Genomic DNA, 23,438 nt, shown 5'->3' with positions numbered 1-23,438 from the left:
GACCACGTCTGGTTTCCTTTTGTTTTAGCATATGCGTCAGAACATGCTGTTCTCTCAATAAGGCCTGTTAGCCTCTGTTATGCAACACATCACGCAAAGAGCAGCCGAGACAAACGAGTCGTTCTAGTCTCCTCCGTTTTCTAATTAATTCTGCCGCTAACGATTTGACTGGGGGGCGGTCCATGATCACAACATCCATCTGTAACATGAGCTTTCTAATAGGTCACACAGAAACAGAGACAGAAGACACTTCTTTAGTTTGCTGTTTTCTTTTATTGTGTTATTTGTCTTCCATTTTATCTAAAACCATTCATGGTGGAGTTACATGACTCTGGAACACAACTTGAACACAGGTTAACTTTCTATATCTATACAATTGTATTTACATTTTAGCATACAGAACAGTCTATCATCAGAAAAGTGCTTTAATGTAGTGGAAGAGAAAGACCATGCAAGGTGAAGAGGACAAAAAGCAAAACAATGTGCTTAACATACTATACTGTACATATCTTGACAAAAACAAACATAGAAAATAAAAACTCATAGCATATTTCATCCACAGTGCACTGTGTTTTCATAGCTTCATTGTGATAGATATCTATCATAATAACTATAAATCTTTTAATGTTGTACTCTAAATAGTACTACTGAGAAAGTGCAACCATAGAGGCGGCACATAGCTGACATTCATTCAAAGTGAAACAGTTAAAAATGGACACACTGGACCTTATGTACATTTACAAGCATTTTTCCTACACAGCTGCTCAGTGGGCAAAGCATCAGAAACACAGTGTCTCTGTCGAACCAGGCAAAGAACAATGAAAGGGGAAGGAGTAAGTGAGGAAGTGGCTGCTATAATGAAGCCAAGCACTCTTGCTACACAAAAAAGCACACACAAAATCCAGCCATATAAAGTCTGAGATACAAAGTCAGCCCTCGCCTCCATCATGAATGTCTTGGCTTGGCAGGTTGCTAACTTGCAGTTTGAAAACTGGTTCTCGGCTTTGCCCACTGATATTTAGCTCAGGTAAATGCTTGTGCACCCACAATCAAGTCTGTGAAACAGTTCCAAAGTCAAACATAAGACTCCTTGGCGTAAGAAAATTCCTCAAACACAGGCTGGCTACATCTCCGTGACACAACCTCGCGATGACCCGCAGACACAGACTCGGACATCGCTCTCTGGCGGAAAGGCCGTCGCTGCTCGACATCGTTGGCTGTGTCCTGCGCCGCCTGAGAGAAACAGTCTGTGTACTGATTGACGGAGCAGGTGGGTGGGTGATCATAGTTCACAGAGGATGGACGGGAGCGTCTGTCCAGCTTGATGGCATCGAGTACAGTCATTGATCCATACTGTGGAGGAAGGCCCGCGCCCTGCACTGCCTGATGGTATGATGGAGGCCTACAGGGCAACTTGCTGTCCACCTGCTTAAACACCTCGATGGCCGACAGAGGGCGCGGTCTGTGCAGAAGCTCAGCTGAAGGATCTGCTTCACTCTGCGAGTCCTCCTGGAGAGTTTCACAAGGGAAAGAGTTTTCTTTCTGAGAGTCTCTCTTCACGCTGCTCCTGTTGAAGGCTCCTAAGCTCCTGGTCCTCATTAGGACTTTACTGGCGACTCTCATAGACTGGGAACGCCTCTTCTCTTCTGTAATCGGTTTTGCAACGTCCTGCTGAGCCTTTGCAGCCATTTCAGGCTGACTGGTGGTGTTTGCTCTCCTGGAGCAGCCTGGCGACCCCACAGGGGAGCTGGTGAAAACAGAGCCCTCTGACTGATTAGAGGCAGCGCTCTCCAGGGAAGAGCATGAGCAGTTAGCCACCATGTAGGGCAGTGGGTCCATGTTGGAGCTGCTGCTCAGTCTTGGAAAAGACAACACTGACCTTGCTCCACCTCGTTCTCTGAGCAAGAAGGAGTCATCTGAGATCTGCTTTTTCAGAGGCTGCTCCTCGAAGTCTCTTCTCTCCACCGAGCAGTCGTCGTGGCTCCTGGAGTGGCTGCAGAGGCTCTCCAGATCAGGGGAGAGGAGGATGATGGGCTCAGAGCAGCGACGGTTGAATGATGCCTTTGCGTTGAACATAGCGTCAGCTTGCCAAGAGGTGGGGGTGCAGCTGTGACTGAGAGAGGAAGAGGACCCCGTCTCTCCATGTGTGGAGCTGGTGCTCTCTCCTACCTCTCCGTCTCCATCTGGGTCGGTGCTGTCATACGCAGAGTCATGATGCTGAGAGGACAGCGAGTCTGCAGAGTGGGGAAAGGAAGACATGATTAGGATCCCCGAATTGTACAATAGTTGATCTCAGTTGCTCAATTTGTGCAAATATAACTTCTACTAGGTCTTTCATTTTCCCATGCCCCCGAGTCATACTTTATTTCAACTGTTTCTTGTAGGATTTACCGTGAATACGGATGGAATAGTTAACTCAAAATCATGCCATTTGTGGGTGTCATGGATCATAAAGGTACATATGGAGAGGGCAACAATCATGTCTCTCTTCAGGGTTTATTTTGTAGTTGGTAGTAGGACCAATATCCAAGCATCAAGAAACAGGGATTGAACGAACATTGTCTCCTGGAGTGCCATTTTTGCACTAACCCATGCTCCTAATTGGTGACGCAAAACAAAATGCGCCATTTGTGATATTTCCCATCATATTGGCAAATTCACTGCTAGTCTGCCATATAACAATTGTAATTCCCTAAACATATTGAGCTTGAAATCAGGGTTGAGTTGAGACATTAGGGAGAAGGATGTTGCAGAAGTCAAGGGGAGGGTCCAAATCATACACTAATAACCCTGGGGAGGAACCCTGGTCTTGTTTTTGTTTTTTAAAAGTCAAACATAAGTTTCCGCCCCCTCTCCCCACCTCAATAATTTGCATACAGTCCCTAAAGGGAGATAATAACAGAGATTTGAGTGCTGCGTAAATGTACCTGCATCAGTATCCAGCAGATTTGGGATATTCTCTCCAAGGATCTCACAGTGCTCGATCAGGAACTGAGTTAGCTCTGTGACCTGAAACAAATCAGAAGAAGAAACACAGTGAGTAAAATGAACAACTGAAAATAAGATAAGGCGTTCAGTAAATCAAAGCTGAGGCTCAGACCAGATATTGTCTAGACATTGCTTCGTTCTGACAAGATTGTGTTGTTTTTTTATTTGTACTTTACTAAACAAACAGCTAACAAAAGTCTGTGCATCATACTTATGAAACCTTTTGAGGTTTTCTGCACTGAGAAACCACAAAGCTTCAAAGCATCAAAAGTGAGAAAGTACACTCATAACACTTCTATCTACCTTCTTCATCTTCTCCTTCTGCTCATCCAGCGGCATGTCGTCCAGCTGCAGCAGCGTGGGGGCGATGCACACTGCCAGGTTGTAGGCGTCCATCTTGTTGGTGTCAGCACTCTCGAGGATGTGATGGAGGACGCAGAGTAGGTGCTGCAGGAGGAGCTTGTTGGGTGCCGGGAGGTCGTCTACCACCCTGTCAGCGGGTAGCAAAAGAGGGAAGGAAGGAAAAAAAAGAGAACAGGAAGGAGACGTTAGCTTGGCGCTCTTTTTTTAATGTTTAAAGTTTCTTCCTTCTTTTAAACTGAAGACAGACTAAAAAAGAGAAGTGGTCTGCGTTCAGCCTACAGATGTAGGGCATTGGGAATGTACTGCAAAAGTCTCCCCAAAATACCCATCTGTTTACATGTGATCATGAAGCAGTCCTGTAAATACCAACACATCTCCTCTCCTATATAAATGTCATATAAAAATACATGCTGAGGGTCACAGCTGCAGGGAAATGGCACTGTCTAGACTCATTAGCAGGTATTGATTGCTTACTTTCTGATTTCCAGGGCTCTCTGCTGGGCATCTTCGTTGTCAAGAGCCGTCATCCAGTTGTCATAACGTTCAGACACCAGCAGGCTGCCAGGAAGTTCCTTCAGAAAACTCTGCAGAAAACGACAGAGGGATGCTGATAAGACACTGTACTTATATATTTATATGGAAATGATCTGATGTGATATTCAAAATAAACTGGTGCTTGTCTTTGGGACGAGTTGTGGGTGAAAGTAAAAATAACTAGAGCTGATTAAATATTATAAAACTACCATTAGTAGTAGTAGTAGTAGTAATACTTGTGGAAGTAAGTCCTGTACCTGTGTAAGTATAATTTTGACCTACTGTACTTGAGTCTTACCTAATTATGCGACCTTATACTTTTACTCCACTACATTTCAGAGACATATTTTGTACTTTTTACTTCACTACATTTATTTTGCAGCTTTAGTTACTTTGCAGATTCATATAATGACTACAAAAAAATGTAATATTCAGATCCTTTACTTAAGTAAAAGTACTAACAATGGAAATGTAATTTAAGAAAGAGTATATAAGCACAATTACATAAATGTGCTTAAAGTATTAAAAGTAAAAAATACTAGTCAATCAAAAAATAATTCAATCTATTGGCAGTAAATCCTCATATTTGAAAAGCTGGAATCATTAAATGTTTTTACATGACTTAAATGATTATTAAAATTGTTTTATGTATGTTTTCATATGTTTTGTGTGCAAAAATCTTGATTTTTAAAGTAACTGGTAACATAATGATAATGCAGTGCAGTAAAAAGTACAATATTTCCCTCTGAGGTTAAGTGAAGAAGAAGTACAAAGTAGCATGAGATTAAAATATGGAAGTAACGTATAAATACCTCAAATTTCTACTCAAGTACAGTACTTGAGGAAATGTACTTTTGATTTTGGTACTTAAAGTATATTTTGGTTTGAATACAGGACTTTAAGCTGTGTTTAGGGCTGCGAATGTGGAAAAAAAACAAATTCCTTGAGGTCAATATTTCAACAACATTGTAAATTTGCCTATTGGTGCTTTTACAGATATTTACACCATGAGATTTTGATAAATAATCATCAGTAATGTGAATTTAATGACTAAGGGGGTAAAGGCAAATCATAGAACAGCTGGAACAGTCTGGTAGGTTCAGAAAACGACATCACTTTACTGTAATGTAGCCTTTAAAACTTGGAAAATACAACACTTATGATGCTGCGATAACCAAAATCAAAGACAATATCTAGTCTCATGTCACATTGATATAATATTGATGAATTGCCCTGCCCTACTAGTATCAGAGTACGTCTTCACTGTGGTATTGCTCTAGTAAAAGTTCTTCCACCACTGTGCTGGTAGTGGTGGTGCCAGCTGCAGCAATAGTATGGCAGTTGTGGTTGCGGGCGTGGTGGTGATGGTCACATAGTGGCATGCTAATGGTGTGGTAGGTACTATAGGTTGGTATGGTTGTATTAGAAGTAATGTGAGTGGTATAATAATGTGGTATAATATAAAATGGGAGCATACTTTGAGCAGCCCGACGAGCAGAACCACCGGCTGGCTCTCCAAGTCCACCTCCAGGCCGCCGTTGAGCTGCTCCCTGATGTCTCGCATGTTCTTGTTGTTGCACGGTTTCCGAAACACTCCCTCTGTGGACGGCCCACTCTTCCTCAGCAACACCAGCAGCTCCTGGTGAAAGGACGGGGACGAGGATAAAGGTGAGGTTATTATGGTAAAAATAAAAACAAACTGCTGAGTGCATTTTGAGCTGAGACCAACCAACATGCAGATCATGTGGTTTCCTGTCGTCAAATTCTAAGAACTGGCAAAGGTTAGCTAAGTTGGTGAGTGGTTATTATTCATGTGTTTTTTTCAGCCTAGTTAGGAGAGATTTCTGCCCAAGATGGCAACACAAGTTGAGAAACAAAGGTGTAAATGTCAATCTGATCTGGGCATGAGCACTTTGGCTGTTTATCTTCAGTCTTACAGAAACTTGGGTGTTAAGAGGAAGTGATGAGATGTGACATTTAAGGTAGAAAGTCAACTCACTGTGACTGGTTTTGGAAGTGAGCATTGGTCTGGGCATATCTTGCAGAGGGGTTGTCCAAACAGCTGGGCCTTGGTGTCGGTATCAGATTGGCATGCTTTGTTCATGAAACTCTTGCCTTTTCTGAGCTTCCTCACCAGGTTCCACTTGGTCTCTGATGGCAGCAGAGACATGTTTGACTCAGTATGTTATATCACAACTACAGATGGAAGAATTCATCTAACACTTCTATTCACAACAATTTTAAAATTAGTGCAACAGAGCTGCAAAACCAGATGTGCAAGAATTGAGGGCAGAGTGCCTCTTCACTTGCTCACTCTTATCAGTTGTTAGATTTCCTCTTTCTGTCTCTGTGGTTGTTCTCTGTGGCATCACCCATACACATGGCACAATTAATGAGCCACTCCCTCCTTAAAGAAACGGACACTTTTCAAACTCACCGATGGGCTGCGACGTCAGCTTGTCCTCCTGGTTATGCAGCTGCTTTGCCACGGTGGAGATCTTTGCATCGCCCTGGCAACAAAATATAATGACAACGTTATGTGGTGACAACCACGCATGAGGAACATGAGCAAGCAAGAGGGCGGAAGAGAGAGGGGGGTTGTGTTTTCTCGACCGCCCAGCACCACACGCCCTCGCCATGCCTGCGAACACGTGAATGAGTTACAGTGGAATAATCCTACGACGAAAGTCAACAAATCAATCAGCTGTATCATTATTTATCATCTTCCAGTATGAAATTTTCATTTGTTTTGAGTGGTGATTCAGCTGTATGTTCTGCAGACACAATCAATGCACATTTACATAATGTAGCTTTCTTTCATCATGAGTGGATAGGCACAGATGTCTTTCACAAACATGAATATTTTCAAACTCATTAGACCGTTGAAAGGTTTTTTTTTTAAACTTACCTCAAGTGGAAACTCAATGAATTGTTCCATGCCACCTCCTGTTAGAGTTTTAGTCTAAATGATAGTGGGAGGAAAAGAGGTATTATTTAGTAAAAGTGCTTTATATATATATATATATCTATATATATATATAGGTTTCTATTGGGCATGGTAGAACAGGCAATGAGAGACTTACTGGGATGCTGCCACTCAAAACCTTCATGAGGACGTCTGGAGGGGAGGAAGCACAACAAGCTCTCGCTTTTGTGTCTTTAATTTTTCTGTGGCGAGAAAAAGGAGCTCATAAATTTACCGTTTGTCTTTTAACTCTTTGCACATCCGCCTGAGTATTCACATTCTTTTGGGTTTTACATCACCATATGAAATGTCTGTTATTTGACTTTTGTGCGTATCGACCCAACAGGGCATACATTTAATGCTGTTATATACTTCTTCATTTTTTGTGTAAGTGGCAAAATCAACACCAAGTCCTCAAAACATTGATTATTGAAGTATTATATTTCTGAATTTAATTAAAAACTGATTGATACCAACACTTAGAGTGACTTAGCTGACAGCTGTGTACTATCTGCAGCAATACTTTCTCAAGGGCTGGCCAAGTCTTATCACTTATGAGAGTTAAAAGCATGTTTTGTTGATACTATATAGATAATTAAATGGCTAATCTGAGATTGAATCTGTTTCTTACCTGTGTAGAGTATCTAACCAGCGTTCTTTCACCTCAGGCGAGCTGCAGGCAAAATAACAGCATGGTATGAGTTACTAATCCACAGAGAGAACCAAGCAGACCAGCAGAAACAGTGGGAGGAATGAGGCAAAGTGCGCACCCACTGCCTTTTTAACAACTCTGGTGGAAACTGTAACTCAGTCATGGGAACAGGAAGCAGCGTCACGGCGGCCCCCAACCAGACACCTTCCACTTCCTCCTAGACTTGGTTTGCTGCGGCTCAGTGTTCACGAGTGGAAACATGACGACGAAACAGATACGTGTGCCCACACGCGCACCTGAAGAGCTTCACCTCACCTTAACCTGTTGTTCACGGTGGCCTCATTAATGCCAGGCAGCTTGCAGGCATACTGAGCGGCATGTCAACAAGTGAGCACATGGTTTCTCGTCTGTGATCACCTCAATGTGATTGAGAAGGAAAGTTTCACACACTGAATCATAACCAGAGACATGCCATCATATTCAGAAAATAAATAAGGTCTCGTTTTCAAACAAAACAACTCATATCCCTACAGGGGAATCTTCCTCTTCCAGGAAAACGTAGAAACTCAAAACAAATCCCATCAAGGGCATCATTTTCTAGGAATACAAAGCGAGCAAGAAACCAAAAAGTTTTATGGTTTGATTAATTGGCTTGTGAGAAACGTGGGAGTCAATGAATAACACAATTGAGCGCCACATGCTCAACCAGTGCCATTTCGTGCCTCTGATGAGACAGATGACTTGACATTTACTGGTGAGAACAAATAAAATTTCTTGTAGTCAATTACTGCCTAGACAATAGGCATAAGGCTGTAGTTCTCCTGCACTTCACCTTTATTGTAAAGGCCAGTATTTCTAGATAAAGTCAGCTGATGTTAATCCCCTCACATGAAGATTGGTTTGCAGGCCAGCTCCGCACTTCCTATTTTGCAATCTCTTATCTTGTGACGGCGCAGGGAGGACTTTCTCTTTGCTACTTCCCTTTTTTCATTAAGGATCATATGATCTTTTACTACACTTGTGAATTCTCCACAAACAGCCTCAGATTTCATTTATATGACAAAAAAGAGACTGTCAAATAAGAAACAGGAACTCTGTGTTTGTGCGTTTATGTGCTTTTTGATCATGTTTGAAAACCAGTTTGACTTTAAGACCTTTAAAGGGATAGTTCAACATTTGGGCAATATGGAAGTTAGCTTTCTTGGCATGAGTTTGATGACTGACACCAATCCCTCATCTGAAGCTACAGTGAGCAGCCAATTAGCTTAGCTTAGCTTAGCTTAGCTTAGCACAAAGCCTGGAAAAAGGGTGAAAGGTTGTCCGGACCTGTCTCCACTTGCTAATTGAACTGGTGAATCTTCCACTTGGTATTGAGTGCCCTTGTTTGCAAGATAACCCTTGACAAATATTAGAGTAGAGATCCTTCCCAAAGAAATGAGACACCACCTCATGCAAATCGGCGTGGCCGAAGTGCAGGCATACGTCACATGTTGTAGCGACGCAATGAAGATGCCGGCTGCAGCACTTGTGTTCTGGCGTGTGCTATGTTTATTCTTCTCCATCTGATGAATCAACGGAGAAGAAATGCTGAAAACAGGAGGCGCCTACGACGTCTGATAGTTCTGATCGATTTTGTTCGGGTAAGTCGATTTGTTTAAATATTTTAACGCTGTGTTCAACCGAGTTGCTGATGAGTTCACGCTAGTCCAACCATCTGTTGTTTGTATAGCTTACATTCCGATCGCACAGTAACAAACTGTTTTCCATCTTCTTCTTCGCTGAAAGTGTGGGTCGCGGCTCCCCTGGAATCTAGGGCGGTTTGGAAGTGGTTTGGAGTGTTGGAAACCACTTCCACTACCTCAGCTTTGTTTTGGGACCCCACTAGCCTAAACATGAATGAGCACAACCAAGTGTGAGTGGGTATTTCTAGAGGAAGTGTGGGTATTGGGACAGGCCCAAAGTCCTGGCTCAGATATCCCTTGGCTAAACCAATCCTCCCAAAATATTGGCTGTTGCCTCCAGAGTCTAAGATAAGATAAGATACACCTTTATTGATCCCATAATTGAGAAATTCCATCACCATCAGATGATAGTCAATGGGTTTCGCGACCGCACTAAACACTGCAAGAGAGAAGGAAAAAAAACAAGTACTGAAGGTTCCTCCTGGTCAAAAATGGTTCAGACAGTCTTGTAAACTGTGAGGTGAATTTATATTGACTACAGGTGAATAGCTCATAGTTAATTTAAAACACTGTGACAAGGACAGACTGAATAAAGATGAGATGATGAGTTACGAGCCACAGGTGGTGTAAGTGACACCAAGAGCTAAAAATTGACATTTTAGTCATGTTTAGTGCTGCTGTGTTTTGGAGGGGAAAAAAGATTAAAACATGAATAGTTTCAATCTTGTAAAAAATTAAAATTACGGTATTTTTCAGCCCTATCTGCCCAGCCCCACTGCTACACACATTTCAATAATGTCATGCTGTGCTTTTAAAGACACATCTTCTCTTTGTCAGAGGTTAATTTATATTTAGGAGTGAGGGATTCCAGTTAAGAGTCCAGTTAAGAGAAAGGATAACAAGAAGCTGAAGATCCCCACAGCCAAACATCAACACGATCATGCTTGTGCATATGTATTCAGGCACAAAAGCATCATACCACTTGACATGCTGCCGTTTGTATGTGAGTCTCCTGCTGCGTGTCTGCTCACCGAAAACACACCCAACAAAAGGAGAGATCCCAGGCCAAGATGAGGGTCACCCTGAGGTTGATATCCCCCACCATTCCCTCCTCTTCCTCCGCTTCATCTTCAAAACCATAAAGCCAGATGTCCTTGAGGCTCACTCTGTGCTTCAGACGATAGCTGGCTGTCGACCTGTTCAAACAGAAGCAGAAAGAAGGCAATAACCATCTAAACACAACACTTTCTGTTTGCATTTCTCATGGCATTTTTTCAAGACTGAAATGCAGGTTTCAGTTCCATAAATTTCTGTCTCAGTAATTGACTTTTCCCCCCTCTCGGAACACAGAGATAAAAAGAGAGTATCACAGCAACACATCTTCCCAGGTTGTGAATGAGTTGGAGCTGAATAAAGAAAAAAAAGGGTGTAATTCTTCACGTTTGAGCTTGTTTTGAAAGTTACACCTTCAAACAATCAAATGAATAGAGACCCTCCGTACAGACTCAATAATTCACACTTACCTATGAAAGAGGACTAGAAATGATTTGAGGGGAATTATTCCTTTCACACTACGCCTCCACAGGCCACACTCTAGGTGTTCACAACATCTGATCATGACCGGCTGACCTCTGCGTGTCTGCAGCAGAGGTGCGCTGACTGGATCACGGAGTGCAATAGATTGGAGGGGAAAATAGAAAAGTCAGAGGGGGGTGAAGACAAAGGGCGTGACCTTGAGGATCCAGGAGGTGTTATGTAGGCAGAGAGTTCACAGTCACCTTCCAGAGCATCACTCACACAGCAGATTACAGAGAGGTATGTCTTATTCTATAGTTCTACCTGGTCCCAAGTTTGTTAATTCAATTTCTATGCAATCACCACCAGCATAATATCAAATGTAACCTATTAAATACTGGTTTAAACTTTACTTATACAGGGGCATTCTATGACAATGCCACAAAAATGAATAACAATAACTAGGGATTAGCAAATACACCATTATCTGTATCTTTGTCTGTATCTGTATCTGTTAAACCCACCAAATTATATGTACTATACTTGGAATGGACGAAGTTTATTTATATTTAGTGGGCGGAGTTTAAATCAAAAGTTGGTTGGGCCTAATCGGAAGTTGTTATTTTAAGCCTAAAATTTATATGGATTCATCAGAAGTTGCAAATATTTATTGCCTATGAGAAAAGTATTTACAGAACAGCCTAAGAATTGAGCTTCGGGTCATTTTTGATCACAAGAGTAATAGATTACACATAGCTACCAAAATGAGGATTTTCCTTTATCATGAGTATAGATGATGACACACTGTACTCGTATGATACTCGTACTCGTAACAAGTACATTATCTGTACCGGGTACTCATTTCATCCAAGCATTCGGCTCAACCCTAATAACTAGTACCTTGAAGGAATGGCTCATACACTCATGGAGTGTTGCAGGAATTTGCCAACAGTAAAAAGCTAATGGCTATAAAGAAGCTACACCACAGTCACAAAGACTCCAATGTTGCCACCACAACATGACGTATTTTATGTAGCGGAACAAAATGTGAAAATATCTTAAGCTTAACCACAGACCTTATTTCAAACATCTAACCGAAAACAGATCCAAAAATCAACAGACTTTGGGTACCAGCAGTGCTAAATCGCCAACTAATTTCAGAGTTTGAGGACACATTCCTGCACTACTCTATTTGTGTTATTTTCCAGAAAAAGATGAGAAGATAGTGTGTTAAGAACTGAGCCAAAGTCAGGATGTAGCTGACTAGATTTAGCTTAGCTTAGCACACAGCCTGGAAACAGGTGGGAAACAGCTAATGTTAGCTGGGTTAGTTCAAGAATACACCCATGGATTTATTTATACAAAGTAGGTTGTCTGTTAATTTCACACTTTAAGAAATAAAATAATTGTTTTCTTGCCAGTTTATAGAGTTAGGTAGACCATGCCATAGAGATAGGAGGCAATTAGCTTAGCACACAGCCTGGAAACAGGGAAACAGTGATTGCAGCTGGGTTCGTTTAAGATTTATTTAAACAATGAAGCTTGTCTGTTAGTTTGCACTTAAGATCATTCTTTTTTTTTGCTGATTCAAAGAGTTAGGTAGACCATTTCATATAGAGCTAAAGTTAAAAGGCAGTTAGCTTAGCATACAGCCTGGAAACGGGGGAACCAGCTAACATTAGCTGGGTTAGTTCAAGAATACACCAATGTATTTATTTATACCAAATAGACTGTCTGTTAATTTCACACTTTAAGAAATAAAATAATTTGTTTTCTTGCCAGTTCAAAGAGTTATATAGAGCATTTCATATGGAGCTAGAGCCAGGAGGCAGATAGCTTAGCATAAAGACTGGCCTTCAAAGGCCTGACATTTCTATTTTATGTACAGATTAAACTAACGTGGTACAATGTTCTGATAAGTGTGCTTTAGATGCAGATTTTGTTAAGTTTAGACAATTCATGATTCTTGTCTTTAAACTAAGCTAAGCTAGGCTAACTGGCTGCCGGCTGTTTTTGTTGTACAGATGTGAGAGTGGCATCAGTCTTGTTATCTAACTCTCAGACAGACAACACAAAGTGTATTTCTCAAATGGTCGTATGATTCTGTTGAGGCTGTTGTCATATTGATTTTGTGATTTATGATGCTTAGTCCTGAACCAATTTTTACTTGAAACTACTACTTACTTAAAACCCTCCTTATTTAAGGTAAAAATGGTGAAGCAGCCTGCCCTTTTAATGTTTATTTTTTTTTACAAGATGCTAAAACAAAAACCAAAATGAACACTAATAGTACGTTCATTTATGAGTGGTGAATGCTCGTATAGACTCAAAAGACTCCACAGTCAGTTTACTCTATCGTACTGTAGTCCCAGTTGTGCTCCCCTACTGGAACAGTGGGCAGGTTATGGTACACAGATGAGTGTGATTGTCCTCCCACTCAAGAGCTATAAAACTTCCACTGGCTTTCACAAACAGCTCTAAACTGACTCACCAACAATTCAAAGCTTGTTTTTTTCAGTTTATTCCGTTTGACTATGTGGGGTAAAATCTATTTTCATCTAATGGGAACAAAGGAAAGGAAGGTTTTCATGGTACCCACTGATACTAAGAACAAAGACAATAATTTTGGATTTAAGATAGCATCACTTGTGAGACAATGAAGCAGCATTTAAAGTGAAAGCACAACTGACATGTCTTATTTGTCTTAAATGCAACAGTATTTGTGTTGAAACTGATGTGTTGAAATTACTTTTTGAGATAAACGTTGAGTTTCCCCTCATGTGACTACGCTCAGAGCAGGGAACCACCATGCTTTCTTCTTCTGTTAGTCCAAAACCAGAGTGACTAAACACAAACAGTTTCTGCTCTGGGAGATTCCCTAACAGTCCAAGTGTGCGGGCCAAAAATACACGTTTTGCTTTTGCTTCCTCTTTCACTCTCTCATTCTAACTGTACAAATATGTGTCATTTTTAGGCAGAAAGTTGTTTAATCAGCCGTATTTCCTATGTTTGTCAGTTCATTCAGTACTTTCCCAGTGGTAACTTTTTGTTCCACTCATTGTAGACAGCTTATGTGTTCCACGTGTTGACACTTGTTTGACTTTATTCACATCTCTGGTGGGGGTAACATGTTGATATCTACACTTCTTACTTGAGTTTGGCAAAGACAATGACATCGCTGAAGAGGAACAGGTGTCTCTCCTTGGTCTTGGAGCCCTCGGTGACTTGAACACACTCGTCCAGCAGCAGCTCTCCGTTCTCACTGGTGAGGCCGAGGACGAATGGACTCTGCTCCACAGAGACCCAGCAGGAAGCTTCCTCCCTGAGGATAAGGACATAAAAAGGATGACAAGTCTGTCTAATTTTGGTAAATATATTTCTGGATTACATGTTTTTTAATGGATTTTATAATATTTCCCAACCTCTAAGGCTGCAGATCTGTGTCAGAGGTCACTGTTAAACATTTATTGCCACCAACCTTGAACTGTGGGTATAATTCCAACATACATTTTGGTGTAAATGGCTTTTAATGTAAAGCAAGCAAGAAAGAAAACATCCTAGAAGTCTGCATTTGATGGGAAACCACCAACAAACAAGAACTGGTCTTAACAGAAGTAGACCAAAGAACTTTTAAACACAATAATTTTAAGGAAGCTTTCAACATTTTGGGGAAAAAACTGTTTGCTTTCTTGCCGAGAGTCAAATAAGAAGATTGATACCACTCATGTCTGTACTGTAAATATGAAATTAAAGCCAAGAGACTCTTTGCTAAGGTTTGCATAAAGACTGAAAGCAGCAGAAAACAGCTAGCCTGACTCTTGTTCCTCCAACTTGTCATTTTTACACTTTTATTTGGCACCAATTCAACAAACTAACATAACGTATTAACTAGTGATCTTCATGGTTCATTCCACCTGCACCTGGAAGTTGTCATTCTGAGTTCCTAATTGAAAATTTTAACTGGAAAGCCCCCTGAAGTCGGAGTTCCCTCACTGACCTCGACCTTAGAATCCAATATGGCTGCTCTGTGCATCAACAGTAGTGAAAGCAGTAGTGACACACTGTTTATTAGCACTTCTGTCTTATTTGTGTCTCATTAAAATGGTCGTATGGTACTGTGTAACTTCTTTTTAACTTTGTCTATGTGTTGAAATGTTGCTACAGTATTTGTGTGCGTAAAATAGCATGAATACTTATTCTACTTATTCAACCTTTATTTAACCAGGGAGTCCCATTGAGATTGTACAATTCTTGTATAAGACAGACCTAGCCAAGGTTGCAGCCAATCACAGCAGTACAAAAATCAACAATAAAACAGCAACTATTCAAACATAGTGGCCTCTCAAGAAAAGCAAGCACATGTCTCTGTCACCACATTCTTTATGATGCCCTTAAATTCATCAATGGATGTAAGTGTTTCTAATTTTAAATCTTTTTGAAGGTTGTTACATGTCCAAGCTGCAGAGTAGGAAATGTTCCCCAGATCTGTTAAAAACCCAGGTACATTAATCAGCCACTTATAGGAGCGTAGCTGGTAACTACCAGAGCTGACACAAAGATGGGAGCAGAGGTAGGCCGGAAGTTTTCCCAATAGGCAACTTTATAGATAAAATTCTACCAGTGTTGTTGTCTGTGAGTGGTTAGTGACGTCCAAGCCACCAATCATAAATTACGCAGTGATGAGTAAGCGACTTTGCATCTGTAATAAAATGTAGAGATGCATGGTATACTGAATCAAGGCTACGTAAAATGGAGGAGGTTGCATGCATGTATAATATGTCACCGGAATCAATAACAGACAGAAAAGTAGCTTCCACAAGTTTTTTCTTAGCACTGACAGTAAAACAGGACACATTTCTAGAATTAAAGCCAATCTTCATTACTAATATCATTCAGTTGGGTGAACCCAGGACGCTCAGCTACATTGGTGGCTTCGGGTGGGGAAGCTGCACTGACGCATCACATCCTCAACCCTCTGGACGCACTGGAACAAGCCCGGGTTACACTCTGCTGCTACTTGACTGTTCCTACCTCTCCTCCTCCCTCTTCGCACTTTCATGATTATGTCATGTTTTGACTTCTCTGTGTTTTAGCCTTGTTGTGATACTCAGGGCGGTGTGTAAAAGACTGTTCTATTTTGTGTCCCTCCTGAGTTGCCGTAGGGCAGAGAAAGTTTTGGGGTGGCTCATGCAGCAGTTGCTGTTGGAGCTGTTACACCATCTTCAGTCCTGCATATTGTTTTATGAATTATTTCATTGGGTAAATCCAGGACACTCGGCTACACTAACAACATTTTGATTTTCCAGCTTGTTGTACTGGATGGGATCAACTTGAGAGTGATGTCATTCAAAGCCCGCACTTCAGAGGTAAATGGAACGCAGCGTTAGATGCACTTTTTGTTATGTTTGTACAGACACAGGCTAGCTATTTCTTTCTATTTTCATTTGTTATGCAAACTAAGGGTGCTTTCACACCTGCCCTGTTTGGCTCAGTTCTCTCAAACTCAAGATGGTTTGCCCCCTGAGTGTGGTTTGTTTGGGCAGGTGTGAACACAGTAATCACACTCAGGTGTGCACCAAAACAACCAGACCGAGACCTTCTTGAAGAGGTGGTCTCGGTCTGGTTACAAACAAACTCTGGTGTGGTTCGTTTGTGGTGTTCCGACCTGGATCTGAACCAACTGCAGTCACATGACACATTATTTGGGTTAAACATGAGCATGTTACAGTCCTGGAGGATTATTAATGTGCACCTCCTCCTGTACTGCCTTAATATGCACATTCAGCACATCCAATGACTCTGAGTTCAGGGCAGAAATTCAAATTGTTGCAGCAGAGGTACTTTCCCTGTCACCTTCTGGCCCACTGAAGATGACACATAAAATACCAGCAAATAAAACACCTGGAGAACTACAAGCCATAACAGGTGGTTATCATTGTGCATAAACACAAACAACAGAAAACAACTAGTTTTACAGGGGTTATGTGCCAGACAAGCAATAACCCTAACCTTTGTTGTTTCTGTACTTGTTTTTGTTACCTGTGGACAAAACATTGCTACTACGTTAAAGTAACGTTAACCCTCTCTTGGCTGCAGCTTGATATTTATCCTACAGACATGAGATTGGTGATCTTCTCAACTAACTTTTGACATCAGAGAGAAATTCAAGCTGAGCTTCATCTTTTGAGACTGAAAATTATGCCTGTCCCAGCTGCGAAAAATGACGTCTGTAGTTTCACAGTTAACCACAACAGCTGTTTTTCACATTAATATGAATGTCAACTACTTCTTGAGATCTTCTTTGAAATGTGCAATACATATGCAACACATTGCGTAAGTTTTGCCTGAGAGCCTTATGAAAGCAGATGTTTAAGAACTGAATTGGTATTCATGAAACTGCCTTGTACCAGCCATAAAGTGGTCATGTTGGACATTTTGTTCTTAATTTCAATGTTACAAAAGATGGAAGAAGATTAACCCATTTAAATTCAAAGCAAACGTATCACGACTGCCACATTTTCACATTAGAGTCAATGGAGCTGTCTAGATTAAAGACTTAGATCCATTTTGCCTTATAACCATTTAAAAGCAGTGTCATCTCTCAGCCCCTCATCACTTGTCAGGAGTCTATAATTTGCAAGTTCTCAACCCGAAAACACAGACTGTCTCACTGAATGAATGCTCAACACCCAAAAAGATGATTCATATTTCACAAAGATTAGAAATAGTACCTCATATTTGTGTTGTAGAACATTGTTGTTTTTCCCCTGTCCTTCCCTATGTATCACACCCTGAAACCATTTTGTTTCAAGACCAGTTTGAAGGGTTTCAGACCCCAGATAAAGACTAACTGGTCTAGATCAGTGGTTTCAAAGCTAGGGTTAGGGGCAACATAAATCCGAGGGGTCCTGACCAGGCAGCAACCTCCAGGGCTGAAAAATGAAGCCAACACAAAAGTGCCAAAAACCGCAGTCCCCCTCATAGCCACGAGAGTCTGGCTGCAAAAGCCAGTCAATCCCCATAGACACCCACGTTAAAACGTTCAGCGTTACAGTAGAAATACAGCCTGGTATAAAAATGGTTTTGGTCTCTATAGCTAATGTTTCCCCCACAGACTGTATAAAAATATGGACGTAGTCACCGCAACGTCACCCATTGGTTTCTGAGGAGCGGGTTTGAAGCTCAAAGTAGGAGGATCTGGTGGTCGCCATCTTGGCAATGCCTGACTACGCCCAACTCCTGACCAACCAAAAATGGGCAAAGAGGCGGGCCAAACGAAGCCTGGTTGCTTAAACACGCCCACCTCGCTTGAAGCTGCTAAGTTAGCTAAGGCTAACAAGCTAGGCTAACAAGCTACGCTACTTTGGCTAGCCCTGTGGTTTTGGCTGCTCCCGCTGATGCTCCCTCACGAAACAAAATATCCAAAAAGCACAAACACGGCTGAGAGGTCAGGTTCGATGACTTGCAAATTAGCTGAGATGATGCCTAGCAGACAGCCAGCAGCTAGTTAGCCACCCGTGATGTTGTCACCTGTCACTCAAAGTGACCATGCCCTTAATTATTCACAACTTTAAGCCTTAATAAAATTTAAACGGATAAGTTATTAAAAAAAAATTCACCCCCTGTACAGTTGTCATGAAAGGAGAAATTAGCTATAGAGACCAAAACCATTTTTTGTACCAGGGTCGCTTTTGCAGCCTGCCTCAAGTGGCCATTCAATGATTCAATGAAATGCAGTTTTTGGCACTTACGCATTGACTTCACTCATCATCCCTGGAGGGTGCCGCTTGGTTACCCCTCATGATAAATGTGTGTGTGTGTGTGGGGGGGGGGTTATATAACTCACCTGTTTACATTTTATTAAGGCATAAAGTTACACATAATTGACCTTTCGCTAAGCCCTTTCAGTGGTCCAACATCACTGAGCTGTTGGAGTTAGCATGTAGCTCACACCATAACTAACTGCACTCCCTGAAGAAATATTATCATATCTATATTATCATACTGAGTTATATCTTTTATGGCCTCTTAAAAATTCAGTTTCAATAATTTAGGGAACACAGCTCACAGGCAAATACATACCAAAGCACACCTACAGCAACGGGATGTTTATGCGTTTTAAGAGTAAAAAGGTTGGGAGCCACTTGACTTGGACCATGATCATCACTTGTAGTTAGCTGGTTGTAAATAGAGTTTTCTGATAGTGAAAACATTATATGCCACTGGATCAAATCAGTAAAAACAAACCTAAAGTCTGCATCTCTGCAACTGACACCTCCTGTTTGTTTCAACCTCCTGCAGATGCAATACTGGAAACCACCAAACAGCCCAAAAGGCAGAAGTTGTTGCTGTTGTTATTCGATGGCTGAAGATTAACTCAAAGAGACACAACATTTGTTTTGTAAAATGAATATATCACTGACTCTAATCAATAGCCTCCAACACTGTGATCTTTCCCTAAATACCACAGAGAGCACAGCATGGTGTTTTAATATAGAGAAAAATGTCAGATCTGTGTGTGAAGGCATCACCCACCCTAACAGATCAATATCATGTGGATAACCTGATATGATTTCATTATAGGCATCTTAGAGGAATACACAACTATTATCTCAGTGATATTTGTTCATCTGAAACGAGACTCAGTCTTCTTGGATGCAAACTTTCATTCCATATGTCTGTATTTATAAAGGCTAACTTTCACACAACTGAAAAACAGATTTATAAAACAAACTTTGGCCTCAATTCTCAATTTTAGAGGGGATTACTTCTCTTCTCACATATTCCACATCTGTTCACTGCCTAACTAAATTATTTGCTAACAATAAAAATAATCTCTCAGTAAAAAATAACTGGTTATATCACTGCGATATAGTCATGTTTAAAGAATGTGCATCAAATTAACCCACAAGACAAGGTGTACCAAAGAAGTAAGAGTTGTTTGCTCTAAATGATTATGAAACCAATTTTGGTCAGTGCTCTTCCCACTGACTCTGAGTTCAGGGCAGAAATTCAAATTATTGCAGCAGAGGTACTTTCCCTGTCACCTTCTGGCCCACTGAAGATGACACATAAAATACCGGCAAATAAAACAGCTGGAGAACTACAAGCCATAACAGGTGGTTATCATTGTGCATAAACACAAACAACAGAAAACAACCAAAATCTAAAATTAGTAGTAGTTCTAAAAGCTTATTAAAGCAATAATAATACCAACCACCATATAAAAATTAGCCACTATTATTTAAGAAATAGTTTAACATTTTCGTATAAATACTTCAACACCACTCTCATATCTGCCATCTAAATATGAGGTCACAGCCAGGAGATGGTTACCGTTAGCTTAGCTCTCAGCTAGCCTTAATCTGTCCAAAGGGAACAAAAACTAAAGTGTAAAACTGACAAGGATCAGGGTTAGGTATCCATGTGTCTGCCACATAATTCCACATAAAGCCAGAACTAAAAAATAAAAAAAATAAAAATATTTTTTTGAATGACACTTTTTTGTTACAAACAAAGCAAGGCTAACTGCTAGGCTTAGATAACAGAAGCTAATTAATTGCAATGTGTCTGTTAGTTAGATATGGCTGTTGATACTCCTCTCTTATCTGTAACTGTTACATTCAATAGTCAGGAGATTGGTACTGTTAGCTTAGCTAAATAGTTCAATACCACTCTCATATCTATCAATTAAATATGAGTTACATCCAGTATATGGTTATCGTTAGCTTATCTTAACAGCTAGCCTTAATTTGTCCAAAGATAACAAAAACTAAAGTGTAAAAATGACAATGGTTAGGGTTAGGTGTCCATGTGTCTGGCATATAATTCCACATAAAGCCACACATTAAAAATAAATAAATCTTTTTTAAAATTACACTTTTTGTTACAGACAGAGGCTAGCTGCTAAGCTAAGCTAAGCTAAGAATGTAGGAGAGTGGTATCAATCTTCTCATCTAACTGTCTGCAAGAATTCAAACAAAATGTTGAGCTACTTCTTAAATCTAACTCACAGCCATGTTCTAATTAATTAGCTACTGTTAGCTTAGCTTAGCAGCTAGCCTTGCGCTGTCTATAAAAGCTAACTAATTAAAATATGGCTGTTAGTTGGATACGGCTGTGAGTAGCTTCGGTAAAAACTTTAATACCACTCTCCCATATCAGTTAAATACGGTTACAGCCAGGAGATGGATACCGTTAGCTTTGCTTACTAACTGCCATATTCTAATTTCTATAATGTATAATAGTAATTAAGACTGTTTTTAATCCTCGTCTTAAAGAGATGTTGTTTGGTTTGTTTGGTCACTACATCCTTCCTTGATATAAATATTCAGATTATTACATAGTAGTTATTGTTGGAAAAACTATATTAAATATATATAAATATATTTCACAGTCTATCAAACTGTTAAATCAGACTTTGGGTTGTAATAAGGCCTCATTTTCCTGAGTGCATCTGTCCTCCCCGTTTGTACAAGAAGTTTATTACGACCCATATTTATGGTTATTGTTATGCAGTAACTGCTAATGGCCAGAATAGCTATGACGGGAGCAAAGGAGGAAGTCAGGTGACAAAGTATAAAGAGTGATCAAGTCCATGTAATCAGGAGGTAGGGGTGGATGGATGGGTCAAACAAACACAGGAAATTGATGCTCCAGTCTCGTATGAAACAAAGGTCAGCGTTGAGTTATTTTAGGTCACATTCGTGACATCAGATGTTGACATATGTACTGACTTGTAACCCAAACCATGTCCTTTTCTCAACCTAAGTACGCTACTTTTGTTGCCTCAACCCAACCAAATGACCATTTCACAATGTAATCCTTGTGTTTCAAACTGTAATATCCGACACACTGTGTGGTTGTATGGGTTAGAGGACTTGCTGTCCTGTGTAGACTAAGTATTGACTGTAAAAGGGAGTGATTAAACTGATTGCACTGCCTCCACTTATTCATAATGTCCGATGTAATATATATATTTATAGTATTTGTGTTGTTTGGTTGAATGTTGTGTTTTGTATTTCTCTGAAACAGTGTACATCTCGGGATGCAAGACAAATTTCAGAAAATATAAATGAAATAAAATATCAAACCAAATACATATGGCCAATTATCCTCACCGTGTATTTTTCTATGTTGAGGTACTGTATACGTCAGTGGCAGTCCCACTAGAGTGAAACTTCCACCCACAAAGTCCCCCGCCTCAAGGAAATGCACAGTGTGTGTGGTGTGTGTGTGTGTGTGTGTGTGTGTGTTTGTGTGTGTCTGAATGGGTGGAAGTGTTAAGAGTGGGATGTGCCTGACATTTCTCTTATTTGCTTTGATAGACTCGCCCACTGGATGCTCTGGTGGTCTTTATGCGGCTACTGCAATAACAGCTATGAAAGGTTAAAGAGATTAACGTCAGACATAGAAGAGGAGGTGATAAAGAGCATACACAAAGAATCTGACTTGTCCAGACTCATAACAGACTCGCTGTAGGTGTGTTATGACATTACAGAGCTGAAAGGGTTCAACCAAAAAAAGTTTGACTGTTGGCAAGAGCCGAAAAGCAAGTACTGGTACTGGTCTTACGATTATCGTGCTTAGTCATTTAAAATCTGAAATCAGGGCTTGGAGCCTGGATTTTAGAAATACTGATGTTACTAGTCCAAGTCCCCTACGCACTTCAACATCAACAACAGATAGCACACATAATATGTTTAATCATTTGGACTTTAATGCAGTTGTTACATTAAAGATGTAGATCTAAGTTCTGTTTCTTAACACAGCTTGGCATTAAATTCTGATGGGGAAATGTTTAACATTTTACTTTTTATGTATTTGTCGTCCTACAATTACTCATTTGTTTTCATATAATGACTGTAAACACTGAAATCAGCCATTAAAACCAAGTGGTTTAATTGTAACTTAACTTCCCCGGGCTGCAAAAACCCCAGATACACAGGGGACGTGACCTCAGTGTTCTCAGTGGTAGCCACTGTCCTATATTAAATGCAGGTTTCATTTCAGGGTTTTCAATAAGAGTAAACTTTATTTCACAAATGTAGAACAAAACATATGAACGGTTTTTAGACATACAGTACGTGATCAACAGCCTTAAGACAAGAGCATTGTAAGCTTGGGACAGAAAACCATCATGGCTTCATAACTCAAGAGCACACAAGCATTCTCCCAGAGGCGGTGTTGCCTTTGTGGTGCACAAAATACTATTGGTCTAAATAAACCCCACTGAGTGAAACTAAAGACTGAGTCATTTGTGTTTTGTGTACCTTCATAAAACTGGACTGAGGTTCAATGATCGATCGAAGTCTACCTGGGGGAGTACGCCCCCAGAAGCCCCCAGACTCCCCCATTGTTTATGATGTCTGGCTCTGCCCCTGGTATTTTGAATACCTCTGGCATGAGTTTGACCCTTAGTTACTCTCTGACTGATGTGTTAAAATAAAAACACTATACCTTTTCACTGCCCAGCAGTTTGTATGAAGTTTATATTTTACTTTCTGTACAATATAACAAAAACAGGACAATAAATTAGGGACATTGTAGATAAAGAAATTGTAAATGTCAGGATTAAAACTCAGATATTCTTTGACATTATGAAGTCATAAATTTGTGGGAAAAAAATCCCCCAAAATGTATGAAATAACTTATATTTACCTCTTTAATAGCAGAAAATATCATTTTTTTAATCTGATTTTTTAAAAGATTGTAATCTCTAATCTTAACCCCTCTCCCA

General features: G+C 40.4%; 1 protein-coding gene across 1 annotated transcript in view; it reads right to left on the bottom strand.

Moving 5' to 3' along the window:
- Positions 1 to 250: 250 nt before the first annotated feature.
- The window catches only part of tagapb (T cell activation RhoGTPase activating protein b), a 37,224-nt gene continuing 14,036 nt past the window's right edge, over positions 251 to 23,438 (bottom strand). The window contains exons 3-14 of the mRNA XM_049590394.1: positions 13,851 to 14,021; positions 10,216 to 10,380; positions 7,482 to 7,523; positions 6,969 to 7,053; positions 6,794 to 6,847; positions 6,323 to 6,395; positions 5,885 to 6,036; positions 5,363 to 5,524; positions 3,826 to 3,935; positions 3,292 to 3,478; positions 2,928 to 3,009; positions 251 to 2,234 (exon numbers count right to left, since the gene is read on the bottom strand). Coding sequence (XP_049446351.1) covers positions 1,075 to 2,234; positions 2,928 to 3,009; positions 3,292 to 3,478; positions 3,826 to 3,935; positions 5,363 to 5,524; positions 5,885 to 6,036; positions 6,323 to 6,395; positions 6,794 to 6,847; positions 6,969 to 7,053; positions 7,482 to 7,523; positions 10,216 to 10,380; positions 13,851 to 14,021 — 2,443 coding nt within the window. The 3' untranslated portion in view covers positions 251 to 1,074. The remainder of the gene's footprint in view (positions 2,235 to 2,927; positions 3,010 to 3,291; positions 3,479 to 3,825; positions 3,936 to 5,362; positions 5,525 to 5,884; positions 6,037 to 6,322; positions 6,396 to 6,793; positions 6,848 to 6,968; positions 7,054 to 7,481; positions 7,524 to 10,215; positions 10,381 to 13,850; positions 14,022 to 23,438) is intronic.

This window comes from Epinephelus fuscoguttatus, linkage group LG11, assembly GCF_011397635.1.
Source record: "Epinephelus fuscoguttatus linkage group LG11, E.fuscoguttatus.final_Chr_v1".
Taxonomy (NCBI): Eukaryota; Metazoa; Chordata; class Actinopteri; order Perciformes; family Serranidae; genus Epinephelus; species Epinephelus fuscoguttatus.
The sequence above is the reverse complement of the archived record's forward strand: the minus strand, read 5'-3'. Positions and strand labels throughout refer to the sequence as shown.